Consider the following 20584-nt stretch of genomic DNA (forward strand, 5'->3'; position numbering starts at 1 on the left):
AGATTTGCTGTAAGCTACAAATCAATGTATTAATGGTGTACATGTTGTTTTTAGCATTTACAATTAACAAATCAGGGGTGGCTGCCTGCGGGGGTCATGGTGCAGACTGCAGCATTGAAATTTTTGGGGGGCATTGTTTTGCGGGGCATTTTAAACATTTCTGGGGGGAGGGAGGTCCTCGCAATATTGGGGGGGGGTGCGCCCTTACTCTTAGGGGAATGGGCACCTCTGAATAAATTAATTATATCTAAACACATACACGAGTTACTCAGAAGTCAGTGCAGTTAACACTTTTGCTGCTGATTATGCGCCAGTGTATGATGCTCAACAGTTTTTTCTCTTCCATCTGTATTGTATATCAGGTGTGTGAGAGTATTAGCAAAGTGGCAATTTATCAGCCGCAAATGTGTTAAATCTTTTTTTTTCTTTTTTTTACATTTCAATAAAATTTATAATATTCTAGTTTAATGAAAGTTTTAGCCATTGCTTCATTTTTCTATGTCAGGCAGCCCTTTACTAATAGGTTTTGAATATGTTATGATGTTAAAAGCATTGATTCTCCAAATTTCGGCTTTATGGATTTAACCACACTGACTTCTGGGCAATTCATGTGTATGTATGAATACTGTAAAACTTATTGTTTATTACTATTGCTTTATCCAGTAAATATTCAATCATATTAATTTCCTTGCCTGGCTCCAGTTATATTTTTAAACTACCAAAACTGAGTTCAAGCAATGTTGGCAAATCTGTTTGTAAACTTTTCATGCTTCTCTCTTTGCTATGCTATTATTTTTAGCATGTTCATTTATTTCTTTTATGAAAAATATTTATCATATATACAGGGTGGCGCAAAAGGAACGCTTAGATTTCAAACTTGTATAATTTGGTTTAGTTTGTATCACATACATAATGTATTTCTGTCGTGGGCAGGTAAACAGCAATAACTGCAAATCTTTCTTTCTTTTTTTTTCCATTTTTGTCATCTATTGTAGATTAGCTTTATTGCACAAGCTTGATTGCCCTCTGCTGAAAAAAAAATGTGGAAAAAATGTCTAATTAAAACATTTCCCTATTGTTAGCAGTGAATCCAAAACGAGTTTTGTTCAGCTGTCACGAAAACTCACTTCTGCAGATACTGTAGTTTACCTATTCACCACAGACTTATGTCACTAAAGGTGACACAGATGGCGGCCTTCTTCGTGACTACAAGAATTCAAAGGCTTTCTTCAAAATTTGTCATTGTGTCATGTGAAATAGCAGCAATTTCTTCACATATTGTAGCTTTCGGATCAATGAGTGTACAAGATTAGTTGCTGTACACTTTACTTTTTAAAATTGCTGTTGTTTTGCATGACTTTGATGAACGTGATGGTGAATTTCAAAGAAAGACTTTTAATGTGTATTAACGAAGACACCCGCCATTTGCTTGATGCTATCTTTAGAATGTGAATACATGACAATTCATAAATTGGATCCCTTACTGATTCTAGTGATATAAGTACACTTTGTATGTGATCAAAATAAAGCTAACTGTACAAGTTCTAAATTCAAGTGTTCATTTTGTGCCACCGTATTAATAAAGGTATTTTTATATGCAGTAAACTGGGTAGCTTGTAGCTCAAGGTGCCTGATGAATCAAATAGCATGAAAAAGGAAAAAATAATAAGTGAGGTCACTAGAATTTTTAGAGATGTAGTATGTACTTTAAAAATGCTTCAAATCTATAATTTCTTCTTGAGTTGTAACCATGGCTGCGGAGTCGGAAGGAAAATGGCCGACTCCGACCCCTGGATTTTTTAAACACTCAACTCCAACACCGACTCCGGACTTTTTAAATTTTTTTTTAAAGTTGTATTTTTTCAACTCCCTCTCTCCCTTCAGGGGAAGGGGGAAAACCTCTAAACAGAGATTGAAATATTAATTCCTTTTTATGACAATTTTGCATTTTGTTTTTTATTGTAAACCAAAGAAGCGTACAACGTTAGAAATTCAATTTAAAAATCAAATTTTTTAATAGTTAGGACTAAAAAAGTGAGATGACTTAAAAATCTCTTTTAAAAAATTTGAAAAGGATTATGTGTAATTTGCCCCCTTTTAATGTTTAACAAATGGATATTGATCAAATCGTGTGCTTTCAATTTTTGAAATCTATAACTTGAGAGAAAAAAGGCTTTCTAAATCCAAGTTCTTGAGAAGGGGTGGTTTGCCCCAGGTGACACCCATCTGGTAGATGACACCCAAAGTTAATTTCAGAGTTTATAAAAAATATAAATATTTTTATTCTGAAAATTTTCGCGATTATATTTTAAATTATATTTCATCAATAAAATTTCAATGAAAATAGGGCACATATATGTCAGGAGCTAATTTTACACAAAATGCGGCGGTATACAGATTCGTACGAATAGATTTTACCATACCTATATTTCTTCTTCTCTAAATTTTTAATTTAAATTTTATTGGCTGCTTTAGAATTAACCTTAATATGAAGATTTTAAAATTAACTGTGATTATTGAGTGTTGTAATCAAGAAAGCATTTCGTTTATTTTGTTCCATACTTTTTAGTGAGAACCAAGCTTATAGAAATAGTCTTAATAAAGAAAAAAATATTTAGATTACTTCATCGGATCTTTTGGATTCATGCTTTCGCGGCAGAACTTTTTTGAATTTGCCGATCACCTTTAAACGTTTCAACCTTAGCTACGGGACTCGACTTACTAATTTGTTACGTTGCTTTTACTATTTTATAACTGAGATCGAACAAAACACTATACAGTAGAATACCATTATAACGCTGACCTACATAACGCAATTCTCTATAAACCGCACAAATTTTCAGAAGTAAACAATATGTTTTGAAGTTAAAAAAAATCCCTCTGTTTTTCTTTGCAAACATAAAAATTGTTAGGGAAATTAAATTTCGAATTAATTCCATCTTAAATCAAAGCTTTTAAAGGAAAATCAGTGCTCACAGTGAACAGAAAATACCACATGGCTCTTTAAAATGCAGCTGTTATGCAAACCATGAAGCTAGCAGAAGTGCAGGATAATTCACTTTCTTTTGATTGTGAAACCTATTTATTTGTGAATGACTAACTGTAATATTAGTGCTTTAATACTCACTGCAGATAAAACTTATTCTGAAGTACTTATATATAGATATATTCTAAATATTAGCTTCAAAAGTATTGAAATGACCTATATAATGCAAAAACTTTGGTCCCAAGGTGTGCGTTATAACTGTCTTCTACTGTATTTCCATTTCTATTTGAAAGTGATTACTTGAAAATGTTAGGCAACAAAACCATTTGCTGACAGTTGCTATTAGTTAAGTTAAAAAGCAAGCAAACTAGGAGACGGCTATAGAAAGTTCAGTAAGCACTCAAGCTAGCTGATTGCCATAATGGCAATTATTTTCTCATTAGTATCTTTTTATACATGTAATCAAACTAATTGGTAGTCAGTTTTTAAAAAATGCAAAGAGATTCAGGGAAAAGGAAAGAAAACATAAGCCCGGAGTCAGAGTCGGCATGTTTTCTAACAACTCCGACTCCTTTATCATAAAATCAGTTCGACTCCGACTCCACAGCCCTGGTTGTAACACAGTAGGCAGCTACATTGTCATGGACTTGTACAAAATTTGGTGGACAGCAGTATTTTCTCCTAGGTCAAAGATTTGTTAGGGACTGCATCAGTCACAATTGTTTTTAATCAAGATTTTACTTAATTTTATGTTGAATATTAGCTTTATTCATATATTTTAGCAAAGCATTTCTTACTTTTCATACGTGGGATTGTTAATTTTTAAAGTCAAACTCTTTTAGAAATATGACTCGGTAATGATTTATACGATTTAAAATTTTTAATGGGCAAAAAAAAAAAAATTGATATGTACAATTTTTGCTATGAATTTTATAGACAAATTTGGATTTGCAGTTACAGTTAATGATATTAATTGCAATAAATGATGGTAAGTTCATGTTTTAAAAAATATTACTGGCAGAAAGTTTTTTTTTTCTTATGAAATTAGTGAAGAATGGTTTTATTTTGTTTTAGCACAAAAATATAAACTCGTAGCATAATTTTGCATTTAAAAATAATTACTTTTTCTATGATATTTTTTTTCTGTGCAAATTAAAGAAAATGCCTTTTATTCCCGACACTGCTGGCTATTTCAGCTACGACTTTTTCCAATTATATGCAGCAGTATATTTTTACTAAAATTTTCTGTCATTTAAATACATTTTGTGAACCAAAAATGGTATCTACTATTTTAGTACTTTTTTTGATATGAAAGAGCTTGAACAACTGTTGAATCTTGTATTAGTTTTCAGAATTTCTAAATTTTTGATCAAAATGAATAAAAAAATTATTTTGTTAACTTGTTGTTTGAATTATTTGAATAACGCATTACATTTGAACTACATGAATTAAATATGCTAGTTATAAATAAAGCAGACTTGTCGCTAGGGCTTAGGTTGGTTATCAGATTTTTTAGACAGGTTAAATGATAAAGACTCTTAAATCTATAAATTCTTAACTTTCCCAGAAATTGGGAACAAAATTTTATGTGATTCATTCATAGAGTTTTGCTGTGAACGCTTCAAACTCTTACCAGTTAAAAACTATTCATCGATAAATTATAAAAGTTAAAAATGAATAAGAGAACTTTGTGGCGAAATAGTTGCTAACAATAGTTTGAGTTATTGGCCAACTTTCAGCTTGTATGGCACTGTTTGGCATGTCAGTGGCACATGGACTGCTATTTCTTTTTGGCAGATGATTAAAAAAAACTTATTTTTTTTTCTTTTTCAATTTTACTTATTTGTAAAAAGAGTAAATTATTGTAAATGTTTTTAGTTTCTCTGACAACAAAGAATTTTCAGTTCTCTTTTGATTTCTTTTTCGCCACTAAATACTAACTTTCTGCAGCAGTTTTACTGATGATTGATAAAGACACAATATTATTTTGAAATTCAAAGGAGACATTTAGTCCTAAACTAATTCTAATTTTTATTTATACGCAAATTAAATTTTGGGGAAGACAGTACATCGAGCGATCGTAAATTTGAAGTGTCCCGGAGACACCAAATTCTAGTAGTGTAATCGAAGCATTCATAAAAAAACCAGAAGAAACTTTCGTGATGGCCGCTACACAAGAATTCAAGATGTTGGAGAAGTTGAAGTTGGCAGGCATTTTTTTTTTCTTCAGATAGTGACACTCTTCTCAAAAGGTTTTGCCACACCTGGTCTATTCGTACTACCCGGAGATGAAGTTTTAACTAATACTTTTTATTACTTTTAATAGCAAATAGATGTGTATATTCACATAGAGTATTTTGGATTTGTAGCTCAAAAATATAATTTTCAACCTGTAATGTCAATCAAAATTTTTTTCAAAATTTTTGTTCAAAAAAAGTTTAATAATTTGCTCGCGAAAAATGATGACAAAGATATTCAGTCATTCAATTTTACGGAGCCATAGAAAAGTAACAATTTCGGCTACTAACTTTTGGTACTTAATGGCTAATAGGGATCATGCTCAGCTTTGTAACGAAGCAATTTTATTGAATTTTAACAGGTTGTGCAAATTTTGTCATCTAAAACATTTCCTTCTTACATTACTTATTTTAAAACATTCAAACCTCTTTAAGACTAAAGCTAGGTTCACATACAAAAAAACTATGAGAAATAAAATGGAAAAGTTTTGTAATTAACTTATTTATATAATACAAACTTGTTTGTTGTTATTCTGAAAGTGATGAAAAGTGTGCACTGTGTTTTGAATGAACTTATTTAAGCAAAAAACACATATCCCATTTGAGATTTTATTAGAATAAAATATTTGTTAAAAAATTCATTTCATTTGAAAACAACTGTAATAAAAAAAAATCTATCCTTAATAAAGCATATAATGTAGAAAATCATGTTAAGTTTTGCCGTCAATAGACACAAACATCATTAACACATAACTGATTAAAATTTCAAAAATGACTGAACAAGTTTTAGTTGTATTTCTTTAAGATCATGAACACCAGGAGAAAGACTTCATATCTAGAGCTTTAGCTATAGGGAATATATCATCAGTAGAATTAATTTCATTAATGTTATTGTCATTTTGAGGTCTGTTTGAATTTTCGTGCTCAGACATATGGGTTGTTAAAACTTCTTGTTTCAGAGTTCGAAAAGGACAAAGAGTGCAGGAAAACATTAAGCCATTCTGACCAGGATGATGATTCTTCAAATGATCTTTATAACAGCTAGCCTAAAACAGAAAAGTTATTATTATTTATTTTATTTTATTTATTTAATTTTATTTTATTTTATTTTTGTAAATATATATAGATACATAGAACAGTTCTGTTTTTAAATATACAAAGTGGACAAAATTATAGATTCAAAAATTTTTGATTTGGTTTTAATCAGAACTTAACTCAGTTTAACTTTCTTTCATGAAAATAAGGATGAGTAACTGAAAAACTAGTTCTATAAATTTAGTTAAAAAAACTCCTCAATTGTCATGAACGTTGTCGCTACTGTGCCTGAGTTTCCTAATGTTGCCAAACACCATTTTAACCAAAAGTCACCCCTCAGTTGTGAAGGTTTAAAAAAACATATGCAAACTAATCAAATAAAATCATATTCGCTGAAATTTTCAATTGCAGTTTGTTTACATTTAACTATAGCCAATCAAACAATAAGCAATGAGCTCAGACCCTGTGGAAACAAATGTTAGTGTTTTATTAATATCGATAGGTTTAAAACTGGAATGCTAAAAATGAAAACTAAACACTTTTAGCCTAAAGATTTGCTTTTAGTTGAAATACATTCCAAGATTTTTTAAATTACAACACAAACATCTTATGAAATCACAAATGTTTTTGCTTTCATGTTAAAGAATCTTGTTAGGGCTGAAAAAGATTTCCACCTCCATCCTACCTTCTAAGAAATATCCACTCAATAACGACACTCAAAAGTAAATCTACCCACGTGTCACACGCCTACAGGAATAAAACTTTGCTCATTGATAAAACACTTAAAAATATTGTACACATTTTTTTTTCTTTATCCGCAATAAACCACTTTTAACATAATAAATTTACCCCTAAAAATTGGATAATTAGGATATTAATAGGTACAATAAATTCTTTTATTTAAAATTTTAACTACAAAATTCAGGTAATGATTAAAAATTGGGAAAAAAATAACACTAAAGTTGACGAGATTCAGGATTTTTCTGGAAACACTATTAATAGGGGTTAATCATCCTTCTCGATCATACTCCATTGTGGTATTAGTATCCTGTGAACAATTCCATGTCAGATCAATCACCTTCTTGACCTCTATTTCTGATTTTGATAAAATTTGGTATGAAGAACACACAAAACAAGTAATTCTGCCATTTTTTAGAATTCTATTTTGAATATTGTTCAAAATATAGGCCTGTAAAAATTTCAAAATGAACAAAGAAAAGTGTTCTTATTGTATTATGGTAGAATGAAAATTCAAAAACCATTGTAAAGCTAAAAAAATAAAACTTTCTATTAATCTATATACATATTTTGCTACTTCTATGTAAGGATGTCCAGAGTAATCTACAAAACTACTGGACCGATTTTAACCATTTTTCCACCATAGATAGCTACATTATCGGGAAGAAACATAGGCTATAATTTATTCCTAAAAAACTTAATTGAAAGAAGTTATGATGGAAAACAGTAAATTTCATGTATTTTTCCCATTAAATGGTTAAATACAAAACCCATTTTTGCAAAAATTTAATGCCTTATAACATCAATATTAATAGTAATTATAATGAAAATTTTGAATCAAGGCTTCTCTGGGAAATCCGGCAATCTTTCTTCATTGGCATCAATTTTTTGCTCCAGCACCTGCGCAAGAGGTATTTTTCTTTGCAAATCAAAACAAAGAGATTGGAAATGTCTATTCACATAAGGTTACTATAAATCAGCAGGATTACCAAAATAAAATTATTTTCGCCAAAAATGAGATGACTGCTAGAGATGAGACGGGCTCAGTCCGAGCCCAAGCCCGGGCGCGAAGCGGGATCGGGCTCTAGAACCGAAAATAGATTTCGGGCTCGGGCTCAAGTAGATATTCAATCGCCAATCTCCATACAAATTCAAAGCAAATAAACATTTTCCTACTGTGAGAAAATGAAATGAACATTTAAATCAGTTTAATCAATGTCAAATTTACCCAACCAAAAAAAATTAATTAATTAATGCTTATTTAGTGTTTTTTTTTTTTGCGATTACTATTGCAAAATGTCATACAGTAATGCATTTGAAGTGGAGCATTTTAAGAAAATTTAGAAACTTATCTCTGTTAATGAAGAACATTTGACGTAACAATTTTCATTAACAGAGAGATCATGTCAGACTGTAGAAGGTTTCTGATACAAGAAAGTTTCCTTCGGGCTCGAGTGGACTCGGATTTTGATCCGAGACAATATCGCTCGGGCGTGCTCGGTTACAAATTTTCGGGCTCGGGCGGGCCCGGGCTCTCAAGAATGAGCCCGAACTCGTCTCTAACGACTGCGCCAGATTCTCAATTATCAAAATATCCCCGGCAAATTTATTAACAGCACAAAAACTTCTATTAATTTGTCTTTGTGCACAATTTCAAACACTCACCAAGTTTTACGACTTATTTCAGCAACATTTCGGATGAAAATGTTTAGCATCATTTTATGGTCAGCGAAAATATCTCAGTATTTGGCGACAATATCTCATTGACGAAAATTAGTAACAGACAGTTTTACAAAGTAGGGAGGGGGAGCATTATCCAAGGTATCCCAAAACGATTACCACAAATTTGATAACATTTTAATTTGCACCAAGAACTCACAATAATTGAAATTTCTCAAAATAACCAAGGCATGTACAGGGGGATTACGGGTGGCTACATTTTTTTAAACCATTTGTATTTCAAAAGCCATATCGAAAAAGTTTTAGACTATGTTCAAAAAAAATTAAGTGATAAATCTTTTCAAACAAGAGAAATTTCATATTTTGAAAATTCTTAAATTTTTATGTGCTTAAATGTTGTGCTTTCGTGTCTAACTAAATACTAATTCCTTCTTCATACTTATTGCTGTTTTAACTCTTTTTGTTGGGTGTTTTGAGCTCTTTCAGTTAAAAAAGAAAACGAATGAAAATAGCAATTGTTTCTCACAATTATTTCTATAACCCAGGCAAACCCGGGTATTTTTGCAAGTATTTTATATGACTTTTTTTCATTAGACTTAAATTTCAAGGTCCACCTTAACTGTGTGCATTAACACATCCAGAAATACCTTTTGAAGGGGGTCTTTTGATCAAAAATACCTTCTGGAGGTTTTTTTTTTAATCAAAAATAACTTCTGGAGGGTTTTTTTTTAAATCAAAAGCACCTTCTAGAGGGTTTTTTATTAAAAATACCGAATGAAGGGGATTTTTTAATCAAAACTACCTTCTGGAGGGGGTTTTTTTTGGTCAAAAATACCTTCTGGAGGATTTTTTTTTAAATCAAAAATAGCTTCTGGAGGGGTTTTTTGATTAAAATAGCTTCTGAAGGGTTTTTTAAAAATAAAAATGGCTCTTTCATATGCATATACTACTGTATTATAATTTGAATTTATGTTAAAACCGAAATGCCTCTGGGGGGGGGGGGCCCTCCCTCGCTGCGCCACTGACTGTGCGGGGTCACCGTGACAGGTTTAAGATTGAGAAGGATATTTTCCCCCTATTAATAGTATTCTCAGAAAAATCCTGATGCTTTTAAGCGTTTTATCGGTGTGCAAAGTTTTATTCCAGTCGGCCTGTGACACTTGGGTAAGCTAATCAGAGAAAACAACAAAAAATATACAAAGCTATTAGAACTTACTTGAATAGAAGAATAAGAGCAATATGGGCACTTATAGGTTTTCTCCCCTGAGTGTGTTTGCTTGTGTCTCCTCAAAGAATTGTGGTCGGAGGTTTTGTACTGGCACATATCACATTCAAATGGTTTCTCCCCAGTATGAACCCTCATATGCAATTTCAGGTCCCCACGCTTGAAAGCACTGTAATCACAATAATCGCATAAGAAGCGTTTGACTTTGTTGTGAACTGAAGTTTGATGCGTCCGGAGTGTAGCTTTGGAAGAATAAGCTATTGAGCAGATGTTGCATTTGTATGCGTCATTATTATTCATCTTCTTTTTGGTGTGAATGGCCTGCAATAAATAGAATACATTAATAAATTCAATATTATAGAAATTTTATTTTTTTTTTACCTGTGCATTTACAAAATCATCAACACTTTACCCATTTTATGGGCTCACTGAAATTAAATTTTATTGAGGGTAAGTGAACAACACGGCATGCAGTTTTGATTTCATTTCTTTCAACATTTCCTTCTTTTTCCATGCAACAATCACAAGTTTTATGATTATGACGAGTCAGATTTATATGAGAGGAAAAAACTCTAATACAATGGATTTCAGCTCATAAAAAAGCTGAAATCCCTCCTAAATTTAGCTGAAATACATTATTATAGGAAATTTTCAGATCAACAAGTTGAAGCTGCAGAAAAAAAAAAAAAAAATGAAGAAAAGAAGGAGAAAAAAAAAATCTGGGAATATGTGCCACAAAAGAACAGAAATCATTTAGTCTTACAACATTGAATGTACATCTACTAATAGTACAGAAACCGTAAATTATTACATCTTGTTATTGAGTCGGTTAATTATAAATAATTCATCTTACAATTTCATGACCAAGAACCAATAGAGGCATATTTTTCCAAAAATGCAGAAAAATGACAAAAGGAAGAAAAAAACAAAAATAAAGGTTAAAAGCAGAAAATTTTATACAGCGGTTTTTTGCAATAATAAAACTCAACCAGCGGAGCTAGTCAACTTCATTTCCAATTTAAATAATAAAATTAACACAGCTTGTGATCGATATGTGTTTAACATCTCTCCTGATATTTTAATTTTTCAATTCAACTGTTAATGTTGGTGGTACAAATATTTATGTTCACTTTTAGACAAAAATGTAGGTTTTCACTTTTAAAATATTAAAATTGTAGTACGCACTGATTAATAACCAGAGTCCAACTATGACTTTTGAGGAAACTGGGCACAACTTTTTTCGTATATGTTTATTTTAAAATATTTTTTACAAATGTAAAACATTATGTAGAGAATAATGCAAATTTCTTCTCAGTGGTCAAAATGACCCCCGCGGTATTTCTAGGTACACCAAGATCACCGTAATTCAAGTGTTAAAATGCTTGCATTTGATTAGTTAAGCTTTTTGGCAGGAAAAAATTGGGTGCAAGAGAAAAGTCATTTGAATATCAGAAAACGAAATTACAAAATAACAATGACCTAAATAGACATAACTGACATTGATGCTTCAAACAAAGTTATCTTCGGTAAACTATGTAATAAAAGCTTTTGATTATTCTCAAAATTTAAAGCATGAGGTTTCTTTTCTTTGGAAAGAAATAAGAGATTTATGAGGAAGATTTGCTTTAAAATGGATTTTAAAAATTGAATTAAAAGAAATCACTGTAAGGTGAATATCTCCATGATGTTGATGAATTCTGTGCCAAACTCAATGACTTTAGAAGTGGAAAAAGAAATGAGAGCTTTTGACAAGGATGGATTTTGGGGAGCTGTTTAAAACATCATATGAAATGTGGAAAAAAAATGTATGCATCAAAAATATAAGTTTCATTTTATTATTTAAATGCAAAGATATGAATCACAAATAATACTGTTGACAGGAAACTTACCCGGTGGTTTCTTAATTGCTTTCCTGTTTTGAAGCTCTTGCCACAAGTATCACATAAAAATAAGTATTCATCTTTATGTGTCCTCTTGTGAATATTTTCAAGGCGACTTAAACTGTATGTACTAGAATGAAAAAAAATATATATTACTTAGAAACCTTTTTATACAAGAATAATTCACAAAAAATAAATATGCATAGAAAATTCATCAAACAATTGAAAGTACAGTGATGCACTGTTTATATGTTTCTCTTTTATACGTTTTTATAAATTTTATACGTTTTTTAATTTAGTTACTGCAGAGTTTAATACATATTAACGTATACTGATTATAAGTTTTTTTTTTCATTTATACACGTTTTTCATACATTACCTTCAGAAATATATAAACGGTGCTTTACTGTATATATAAGAGCAGTATTACTCTAACTATTAATTAATTCAATTAAATATTTTTATGAGACAGGGACAAATATCCTTTTTCCTACAGTTATTTAATTACATAATTAAGGCTGATGAAAGGCCATGTCAATACTTGTCAGAGACCTGGCGTAAAATTGAACTAGCATAAATTTTATAAGCTTTAAGATGGGCAACCCAACTGACAAGGGGCCCATCTTGGCTCTAGGCAGTCCGGTATATAATTCTTCTTTCTTAGTTTTGAATTTACTCCACATCTTAATTTTGTAAAAAAATAATTTTAAATCCTCCAAAAGAAAGGTGGCAGCAAACATTTCAAGAGCAAATGTGAAATTTTTATGATCCTTGATATACGAGATAGGGTTCAAGAATCCTCAGATTAGGTTAATAAAAATTTTTGGAAGAATATAAAATTTATTTGTCTTATTTTTCTTCAAGATATGCTCCTCCTGCCTCTAAACTTTTTCCACAATTCATACAATGGTTGGAAAATGGAAACACTCCTGTTTTTCGAACTTTTACCTGCAGTGCATTTTTCATCTCTTTTAAGGAGTCAGCATGTTTGAGTCATTATGAAAGCTGCAGCAAGTTGTGGAAAGTGCCAGGTTTCCTTATCTATGGTGAATCAAGAAAGCAGCCAAATCCTAAAGACCTTACCAACTGTTCACTCCCAAAATGTATTTCTTACTTTCAAGGATTTTTTCCATCAATCGACAAATTTCATCATGTACAAGGATTCTTTCCTTGCTGGGTCAGAAATGCATACCCAAAGTTCAAAAAATTTTCATAATGAAAAATTTAATCTGTGCATTTGTTAAATGGGGCATTCCAAGGTATTTTTGACATTTATGTAGTCCGTAACGTGACCTTTTTTGCCATAACTTTTCAATTTACTGTTTGATTAGCATATTATTTTATTTTGATCTTTTCCTACCAACACACCAGCTCAAATTAAAATAATTTGCAAATCAAACGAGAAAGTAAAAAGTTATGGCAAAAAAAGTTCACGTTACGGACTCTACATAATGTCAAAAATACCGTGGAATGCCCCAAATGCAAAGAATCTTTTGTGAGATTTGGGGATGCATTTCTAAGAGTTGTGTGACTGTCACAAAAATACTACTAGTTAAATTGCTGTTTTTCTTCATTGCCAAAGTATCATCCATTATCTCAAACTTGATCAGTAAGACGTCAGACTCATAACTAGAGGATCTTGGGTTCAATGCCAGTCGATTGAAGATCCTCCGTATTTGTTAATTGTGGGCACGTTAAATACGTTCATGGCCACTAAATCCTCCAAGTTCCTATTTCAAATCAATGTCACTAGGGGTACTGGATCATGGATTGCTTGGCTTCTGGTTTGAATCAAAAATCAGAGCTCTGTTCAGGGCCCTATCCAACCAGTTAAACCATGTATGGTGGTAGGTACGAGGAACCCTGGAATGTAGTGTAGTATTTTAAGGATCCGAGGGCAATTTCTCCAGCAACATGCAGGAATTGATTTTGCTACACAGCTCTGCTGTGACATTTCACAATCTGAAAAAAGGAAAAACTACCATCCAGAATATCATACTCCAAACCAACTAACTCCAACTGCAGGCACAGAACATTCCCTACTAGTGATACCACCCTCCTAAACAAAAAATTTCTTCCCATCCAAAAAAATTCATAACTATACATGACCATTCCAGGAAATTTGAATCCACCTAGTTCAGCCAAAATATTTTTTTCTTTCATAATAAATATCTTAGTACTAAAATAAACAGGTTTCTCACATGTTGGGAAAAAATCCCCACTGACATCAAACTTCCATGTTGCTATCATCTTTGAGTTAAACAGCTTATGCCGTGGCAAAATTTATACTTTGGAAGCTAATTGCAATACATTTTGGGGGGCTTCTTTGTCTGTCGCAGAAATACGTAACAGATTTATCATATCAATTTTGTAGATCAATTTTGAATCCCCTTTCGAGCCCCTACAGTCGCGGAGGGCCTCTCGCAATTGCGACATGGTAAATCTGCCACTGAGTTTGTAGAGTTCAGGATTTTGTGAAAGGTTCAAAAAAGGATCCTAATTTTCTTCCAAATAACCTTCTGTGAGTTGTCATCCTTCAGGAGATGTTAAAACAATCAAGTATTTCTATTAAGCATTTTTTATGATTCATAAACAAAGATAATAATATACTTTACAACATTCCAGTGGTGCCGCTGGGAGGGGTTTTGGGGTTAAAACCCCTCCCAGAACACAAGCACATTCATTTCCTCCATTAAAATCAAAGGAAAAAAACAGTATTTGAGCTTTTTGGAATAGGTTTCAACAAAATATCTTACTGCTTTTAATGATCGGGAAGCAGTCAGAAATTACTTTTCAATTCTTATATATAAAAGTTGTATTTCATGATGACACCCCCTGTCCCCACTGGTATAAGATAGCTAAAATGGTGTCAATAAAGCTCATCAGGGTATCATGGTCCCTCAGCACTTCCATCGCTGCAGAAATCCTTTTTAGGGACATTTAGAGAGAGAGGAAGCCTACCACACCGAATTTTCTGAGGCTCTTAATCAATTCTCATCAGAAAATCGAAACTGTTACTAGCTAGCATTTGACATTTATAAAGTTATGAATGTATTTGAGGAGGAGGTTTTAAAAACCACACAAAAAATGAATATAAGGTTAAAGTAAAACTAATAATAAATATTTTGTGCTTTTTTCCACTTTCTTCGTTTCATAGTGATATCAATTCGAATTATTAATTGTTTTTAAGCAGTTACTTTGAATGAATAATTACTAATCTAAAAATTCTTTGATATTGAATAATCACGCAATGTAAATGAATGGGAAAGAAAGCAACAATTTTCGATTTTGAAAACCCCAACCAGAAAAATTTTCTATTCCACAAACATTGCACAGATTATCGTCTTTACACAAGTTATATGCAGGATGGGCAAAATTCAAGTATAGAAATCACGAAATTAAGATTACAATAACGTTGAGCTGGTTAACTTACCGGAATTGGCATTGATCACATGCATGTAATTCCATATCATTTCCATGATCACGCCACAAATGGCCAGCAATGGTCCCCCAACTTTCAAAGCTTGTACTACATTCAGGACAACCAAAAGAGCTAATTCCAGAAATGTGGCATTTCTTGTGATATTCCAAATTGTCAAGTGCTCTGAATCGAACATTACAGCCTTTGAATTCACAACTAAAAGAAAGTAATATATTATTAGTGATTCAATGTTATTTTTAAATAATCAGAAATTTTACGTTCTTGGTACGTCAAGGCATTTTTAATTTTGGCAATTACTTTTCATTTTATTAATTGCCTACATGCTTGGTCAAAGTTACAATAGAAACTTCTTTTTGGCAATACCTCATATCATTTAGCCTTTTTAATAGACTTTTAAACAAAACAAGAATTAGATGCATTAAAGCAAAAGTATTAGTTGCATTAAAATAAAAGGTTAATAAAAAAACCAAGTTATTAGATAACAAAAAATCCTATCAAAATAATTAGACAAATATCTTGCTTTATTAACACTCCATCAAATTCCTTCCTCCATTAACAATACAAACCATTCTCTCTCAAAATGTAAAAATAGAGGAGCAAACATTCTGACAGTGTAAAAGAAATTTTTAAATTTCCACCGAGGTAGAATACACTGGTGTGCAAAAATTAAGGAGCAGATGGTTTTTTCAATATAACTTTGTGCAAAAGCTTTCCAAATCAACACATTTAATACCGTAAGATCCCCAATACGTAAGGACATGTATAATGGAAGCAACACTTACTAAAAGAGAAATCAGAGGGATAAAAAGAAGCTTTATTGAAAAAGTAGCATGGAGCGCAATGCGACTGAAGGCCGAAACAACCCTGTGATGGGTGTCCAGCAAGAAACATCCGGTCTTTAGTAGGGGATATGATCTCCCCCGACTTCTAGGCAGGTTTCACAGCGTCTGCCCATGCTGAGAATGAGGGTGTCAATGAGTTGTTGAGGCATTGCTGCCCATTCGTCTTGCAGCGCCAATCGAAGCTCCCGAATCGTTACTGGTGGTAAGGTACGAGCTGCCAAGCGTCTGCCTAGAAAATCCCATACATGCTCGATGGGATTGAGATCCGGAGATCGTGCCGGCCAATCCATACGTTCAATGTCCTCACTCTCTTAAGAGCTGTTCGGCAGCTACTGTGCGATGACATGGTGCATTGTCGTCCATGAAAAGGAACTGCAGACCCATAGCGCCTCTAAAAAGAGGCACATATGGAAGAAGAATCTCGTTACAATAACGGGTCCCGTTGACTGAACCTGCGTCGAAGACGTGAAGGTCTGTATGACTACCAAGCATGATGCCTCCCCAAACTAGAACACTGTGATCTCCATACCTGTCCCTTTCAATGATGTTCGAGGGATGATTGCAGCTTCCTCGCTCTCTCCAGATGAGTATGCGATGAGAATCGCTACTCAGACTGAATCTGCTTTCATCTGTAAAGAGTACTCGTCCCCATTCATTGTCTCTTCAATTCCGGTGTTCCCGGCACCACAGAGAACGCCTTCTCCGATGGGCAGGCGTTACAGGTACACACCATATAGAGCATCGTGCAAACAGACCACCACCGTGCAGTCTTCTGGCCACGGTAAAACGCGATATCGGTCATCCAGTCGCCTGTGTCGTGTGTCTAGCGATTTCTCCTACTGTCTGCCACTTGTTTCTTCTGGCCTGTAAGACAATATACCGGTCATCTGCGAGTGTGGTTCCTTATGGACGACCACTACTGAACCCCCGGATAGCTGTTCCTGTAGTTTGAAATTGTCTCCAAAGTCGTGAAACGATGCTGTGAGCAATTCCGAACTCTGCAGCCACACTTGTCACACTGGGGCCTTCCTCCAACTTCCCAATGATTCGACCTCGGGTAAAAGCATCCAGATGTCATCTAACAGATTGATTATTCGCCATTTCTCGCTGAGGCAGCAACTCGGTGTGATTTTAACTGCTATACGGCGTGCAATCTTTTTGCCAGTAATACTGATCTTACACCGATAACATGCTTTATACCACTCAGACACTCCCCCATTATGTCTGCCTGCAAATCTGCGCATGTGCTACCGTACATCACCTTATTTAATCTCCTGATTGGTCTTTCTGTCCGCTCTGCCTCTTCGTTCAGCTGATATGCTAATTTTTCGACTTGGTCCTTAATTTTTGCACACCAGTGTATAAGTTGGCTAGCCCCAAGTGATGTAACCTCTCACTTAAAAGCACCTGAATTTTTATTTGCAAAATTTAGTGCCATAATTAATTATTCTATATCTCCTATATATTTTAAACAGAATTAATCACATTTATACAAAAATTGTTCAAATTCTCAAAAATCAAAACCATGAAAATATCCAAGTGTCAGTTGATCATTATGCTTCCACAGAAAACATAGCGAGTTAGAAATAAATAAAATAATAACTATATATATATATATATATATATATATATATATATATATATATATATATATCGCTTGTTTGGAAAAAGGGTGCCACAATATGAAATTTTTAATTTTCTTTTTGCTTAAAGGCTCTCAAAGGATCCTCTTTGGAAAATAATGTCAGATGTTTTGTTCGAATACTAACTACTGGAGAGTACAGCAAACTTACTTTTCTTAATGTAAATTGCCAGAAGAGTTCAACTTCAAACGTTTATCCTGTAAAATTTAATTTCTTTGTACTGTAGCACTCCTCTTCCAAATGAGCGATATATATGTTATATTATACTTACATATATGACCCAACTTCTCTGTTCATCTTTTTTTGCCATGCTTTTTTATGAGAAGAAATCTGCTTTTCTGAATTGATATTGAAAGATTCGTTACTGGTAGTTTTTCTTGAAGAATTTTTTATCAAAGGATCATCAACTTTCTTAGCATTTTTTTTTCTTTTCTTTGCAATATCTTTTACATTATTATTTATGCCATTTTGGAGAATAACAGCAGTTTTTCTTGAAACATCATTTTCAGTAGCAGCAAGGTTTTCAGTGGTTGTATTCAGTAGAATACCGTTTGATAGAATTGGTTGATAATAAATGGTGACTCCTGTAACATTCAGAGGAACATTTTCTGGCTGAATGTTGTGATTCGTTAATAAATGTGTATTATAATCATTAATATTTAAAAACACTGAACTGCACTTAATACATTGGAAATTACTATTTAAATCTTTTACTGGCTCTCTTTCAGAAGATGCAATACTGACAACAGCAGAATTAATAGGAGCAGCTAATGTCGAGGAGACTAAATTTTCTGAAGTTGGTAAACGAGCTTCACCAAAGCTTTCATCATTTAATGAATTTATTATATCAGATCTTTGAATATTATCAGTACCATTTTCTGTTATGCATGAATTTGGAGCAATGGGTTTGGAATGTGTCATACTTATATGATTTGAGACAGCACACTTGTGGACATTAATATAATCACAAAACTTGCACTTGAAGCAATAAATTTCTTCAAGAGCAGACTCTAATGGGACTTGACTACAAGAAAAACAATTTTGATTATCAGATCTAAAACTTAAAACGGATCCGCTTTCAGGTACCTGAACTGATGCATCTTGATGTTGTGGGACTGGTGCCATTTGAGAAGCCAAAAAATTCCCAGGATCGCAAGGAATGATTCTGCTTGGATGACAACGGGTCATGCAAGGATCACTTGTTTGCTGCGTACAATTGTTGATTTGCTGATTTTCTTGATGTACGGTTACATGAGGAAAGTCATTTGGATTACAACCAGTCATGCACGGGTCACTTGTTTGCTGTGTACAGTTGTTGACTTGTTGATTTTCTTGATGTACACTAACATGAGGAAAGTCATGTCTTAACAAGTGAATATCTGAAAGGGTAGTTTCATTATCTAACAAAGAGTCTAAATGATTGAGACTAATCTGAGGTAACTTATCACAGACAACATTCACTGGAAGTGCTCGACTTTGACTTGACATTGAAGGACTAGATGAAGAGTTAAGGCACTGTTCGGCTAAAGTGGAAGGCAAGGGAAGATGAAGCAGATCATTTTCGCAAGGCATGACCGAATTCATAAGAGATGACGACGACACTTGAACATGTTGGGTGTCAGGTGCAAACTTTTGATACTGAATGCTGCTTTTACCCATGGATAGATGCAACTGATTAGAATGAATATCATTAAAAGAGGGAATCATGAGCGAGTCATTAGAAAATCTCTGCATTGGCATTTCTTCTAACAGCTTCTGACCATCATCGATGCATCGGTTTAAATTTGTTGAAACATCTTGTGAAGTCAGTTCAGGTGGAAATCCCAAGTCTAACATCTCCAAATGCTCGCTCTCTCGAGCCGAGGGGTAAATATCGGAGACATTCGACAGAATGCCGGGAGATGGTAAATTATCCGAAACTTTCATGAAATCGTGAGTTAGCCATGATGGTACTATTTCAGGAAACTGATCAGAAAATACTGATACTTGACTTCTGTCATCAAACCCCGAATCTATATTTGATGGAATGTGAATTTGACTTGATGCATTAAATAAATCAATACTAGATGGACTAGAATCATTAATATTTGATAGAGGTCTATCAATGTGCGATATCTGCGATACTGAATCAAGGATGTGCAAGTGTCCTTGCTTTGTAGATACATCGTGAGGGGATATCAGCTTGCTCTGCGTCAAAGTATCTTTGTAGCTTTGTGATACTAACAGAGACGACGTATCACAAAGAATATCAGTTAAAACATTCATCATTGTGCTTAAAGACTAGAATTAAATGCAACTGATCTATTACTGTCACCTTAACATCATCCTATTACTATAACACTGACTATAAAATAAATTATTCACATCTAAATGCATATGTATTGGTGCATTGTATGAATTGTGAAGTTGCTGTGAACTGATAAATGTTATCAATTAAGATCACATTTTGCCGCTTCAATGCTTAAGCAGTAAAAAATTTTACGTTTTTGTAAAGAACATAATAGAAGGGAAAAGCTTAATCAAACTTAAATAACCAAGATTCAAAAAGAATTACAAAAAGAAAATTTGCTATGTTGTTTTCCAAACTCTTCACCATCTTGGATGAAATAGCTCAAATATATGTTCAATCGATCGAATTTTTGCTTCACCTCGAAAATCGGATTTCGAGAAAACTATTTGATAACTTAATTAATTTATGATACTGACATATTAATGGTTTGAAAACGTTCATAAACATGATTTGAAAACAGAAAAAGACAGAAATACTAGTATAAAATTTTTGATAAATATCGGATCGAGTAATATACTGCGGTAATGTGATGTAGATGAGAAAATATCATTTGGAAACAAAAATTTCTACAAAGCTTTCCTTAAAA

At 33.0% G+C, this 20584-nt stretch overlaps 1 protein-coding gene across 1 annotated transcript; it reads right to left on the reverse strand.

The window, feature by feature from the left end:
- Positions 1-5831: 5831 nt before the first annotated feature.
- Positions 5832-20047, reverse strand: LOC129229763 (uncharacterized). The gene is made up of 5 exons (XM_054864134.1): positions 17980-20047; positions 15215-15418; positions 11791-11911; positions 9893-10222; positions 5832-6269 (listed from the first exon to the last, which is right to left on the reverse strand). Exons 1-5 carry the CDS (start codon positions 19974-19976, stop codon positions 6030-6032), a joined length of 2892 nt encoding a protein of 963 aa, XP_054720109.1. The 5' UTR covers positions 19977-20047; the 3' UTR covers positions 5832-6029.
- Positions 20048-20584: the final 537 nt, after the last annotated feature.

Source organism: Uloborus diversus, chromosome 9 (genome assembly GCF_026930045.1).
Source record: "Uloborus diversus isolate 005 chromosome 9, Udiv.v.3.1, whole genome shotgun sequence".
In the NCBI taxonomy this organism is placed as follows: domain Eukaryota; kingdom Metazoa; phylum Arthropoda; class Arachnida; order Araneae; family Uloboridae; genus Uloborus; species Uloborus diversus.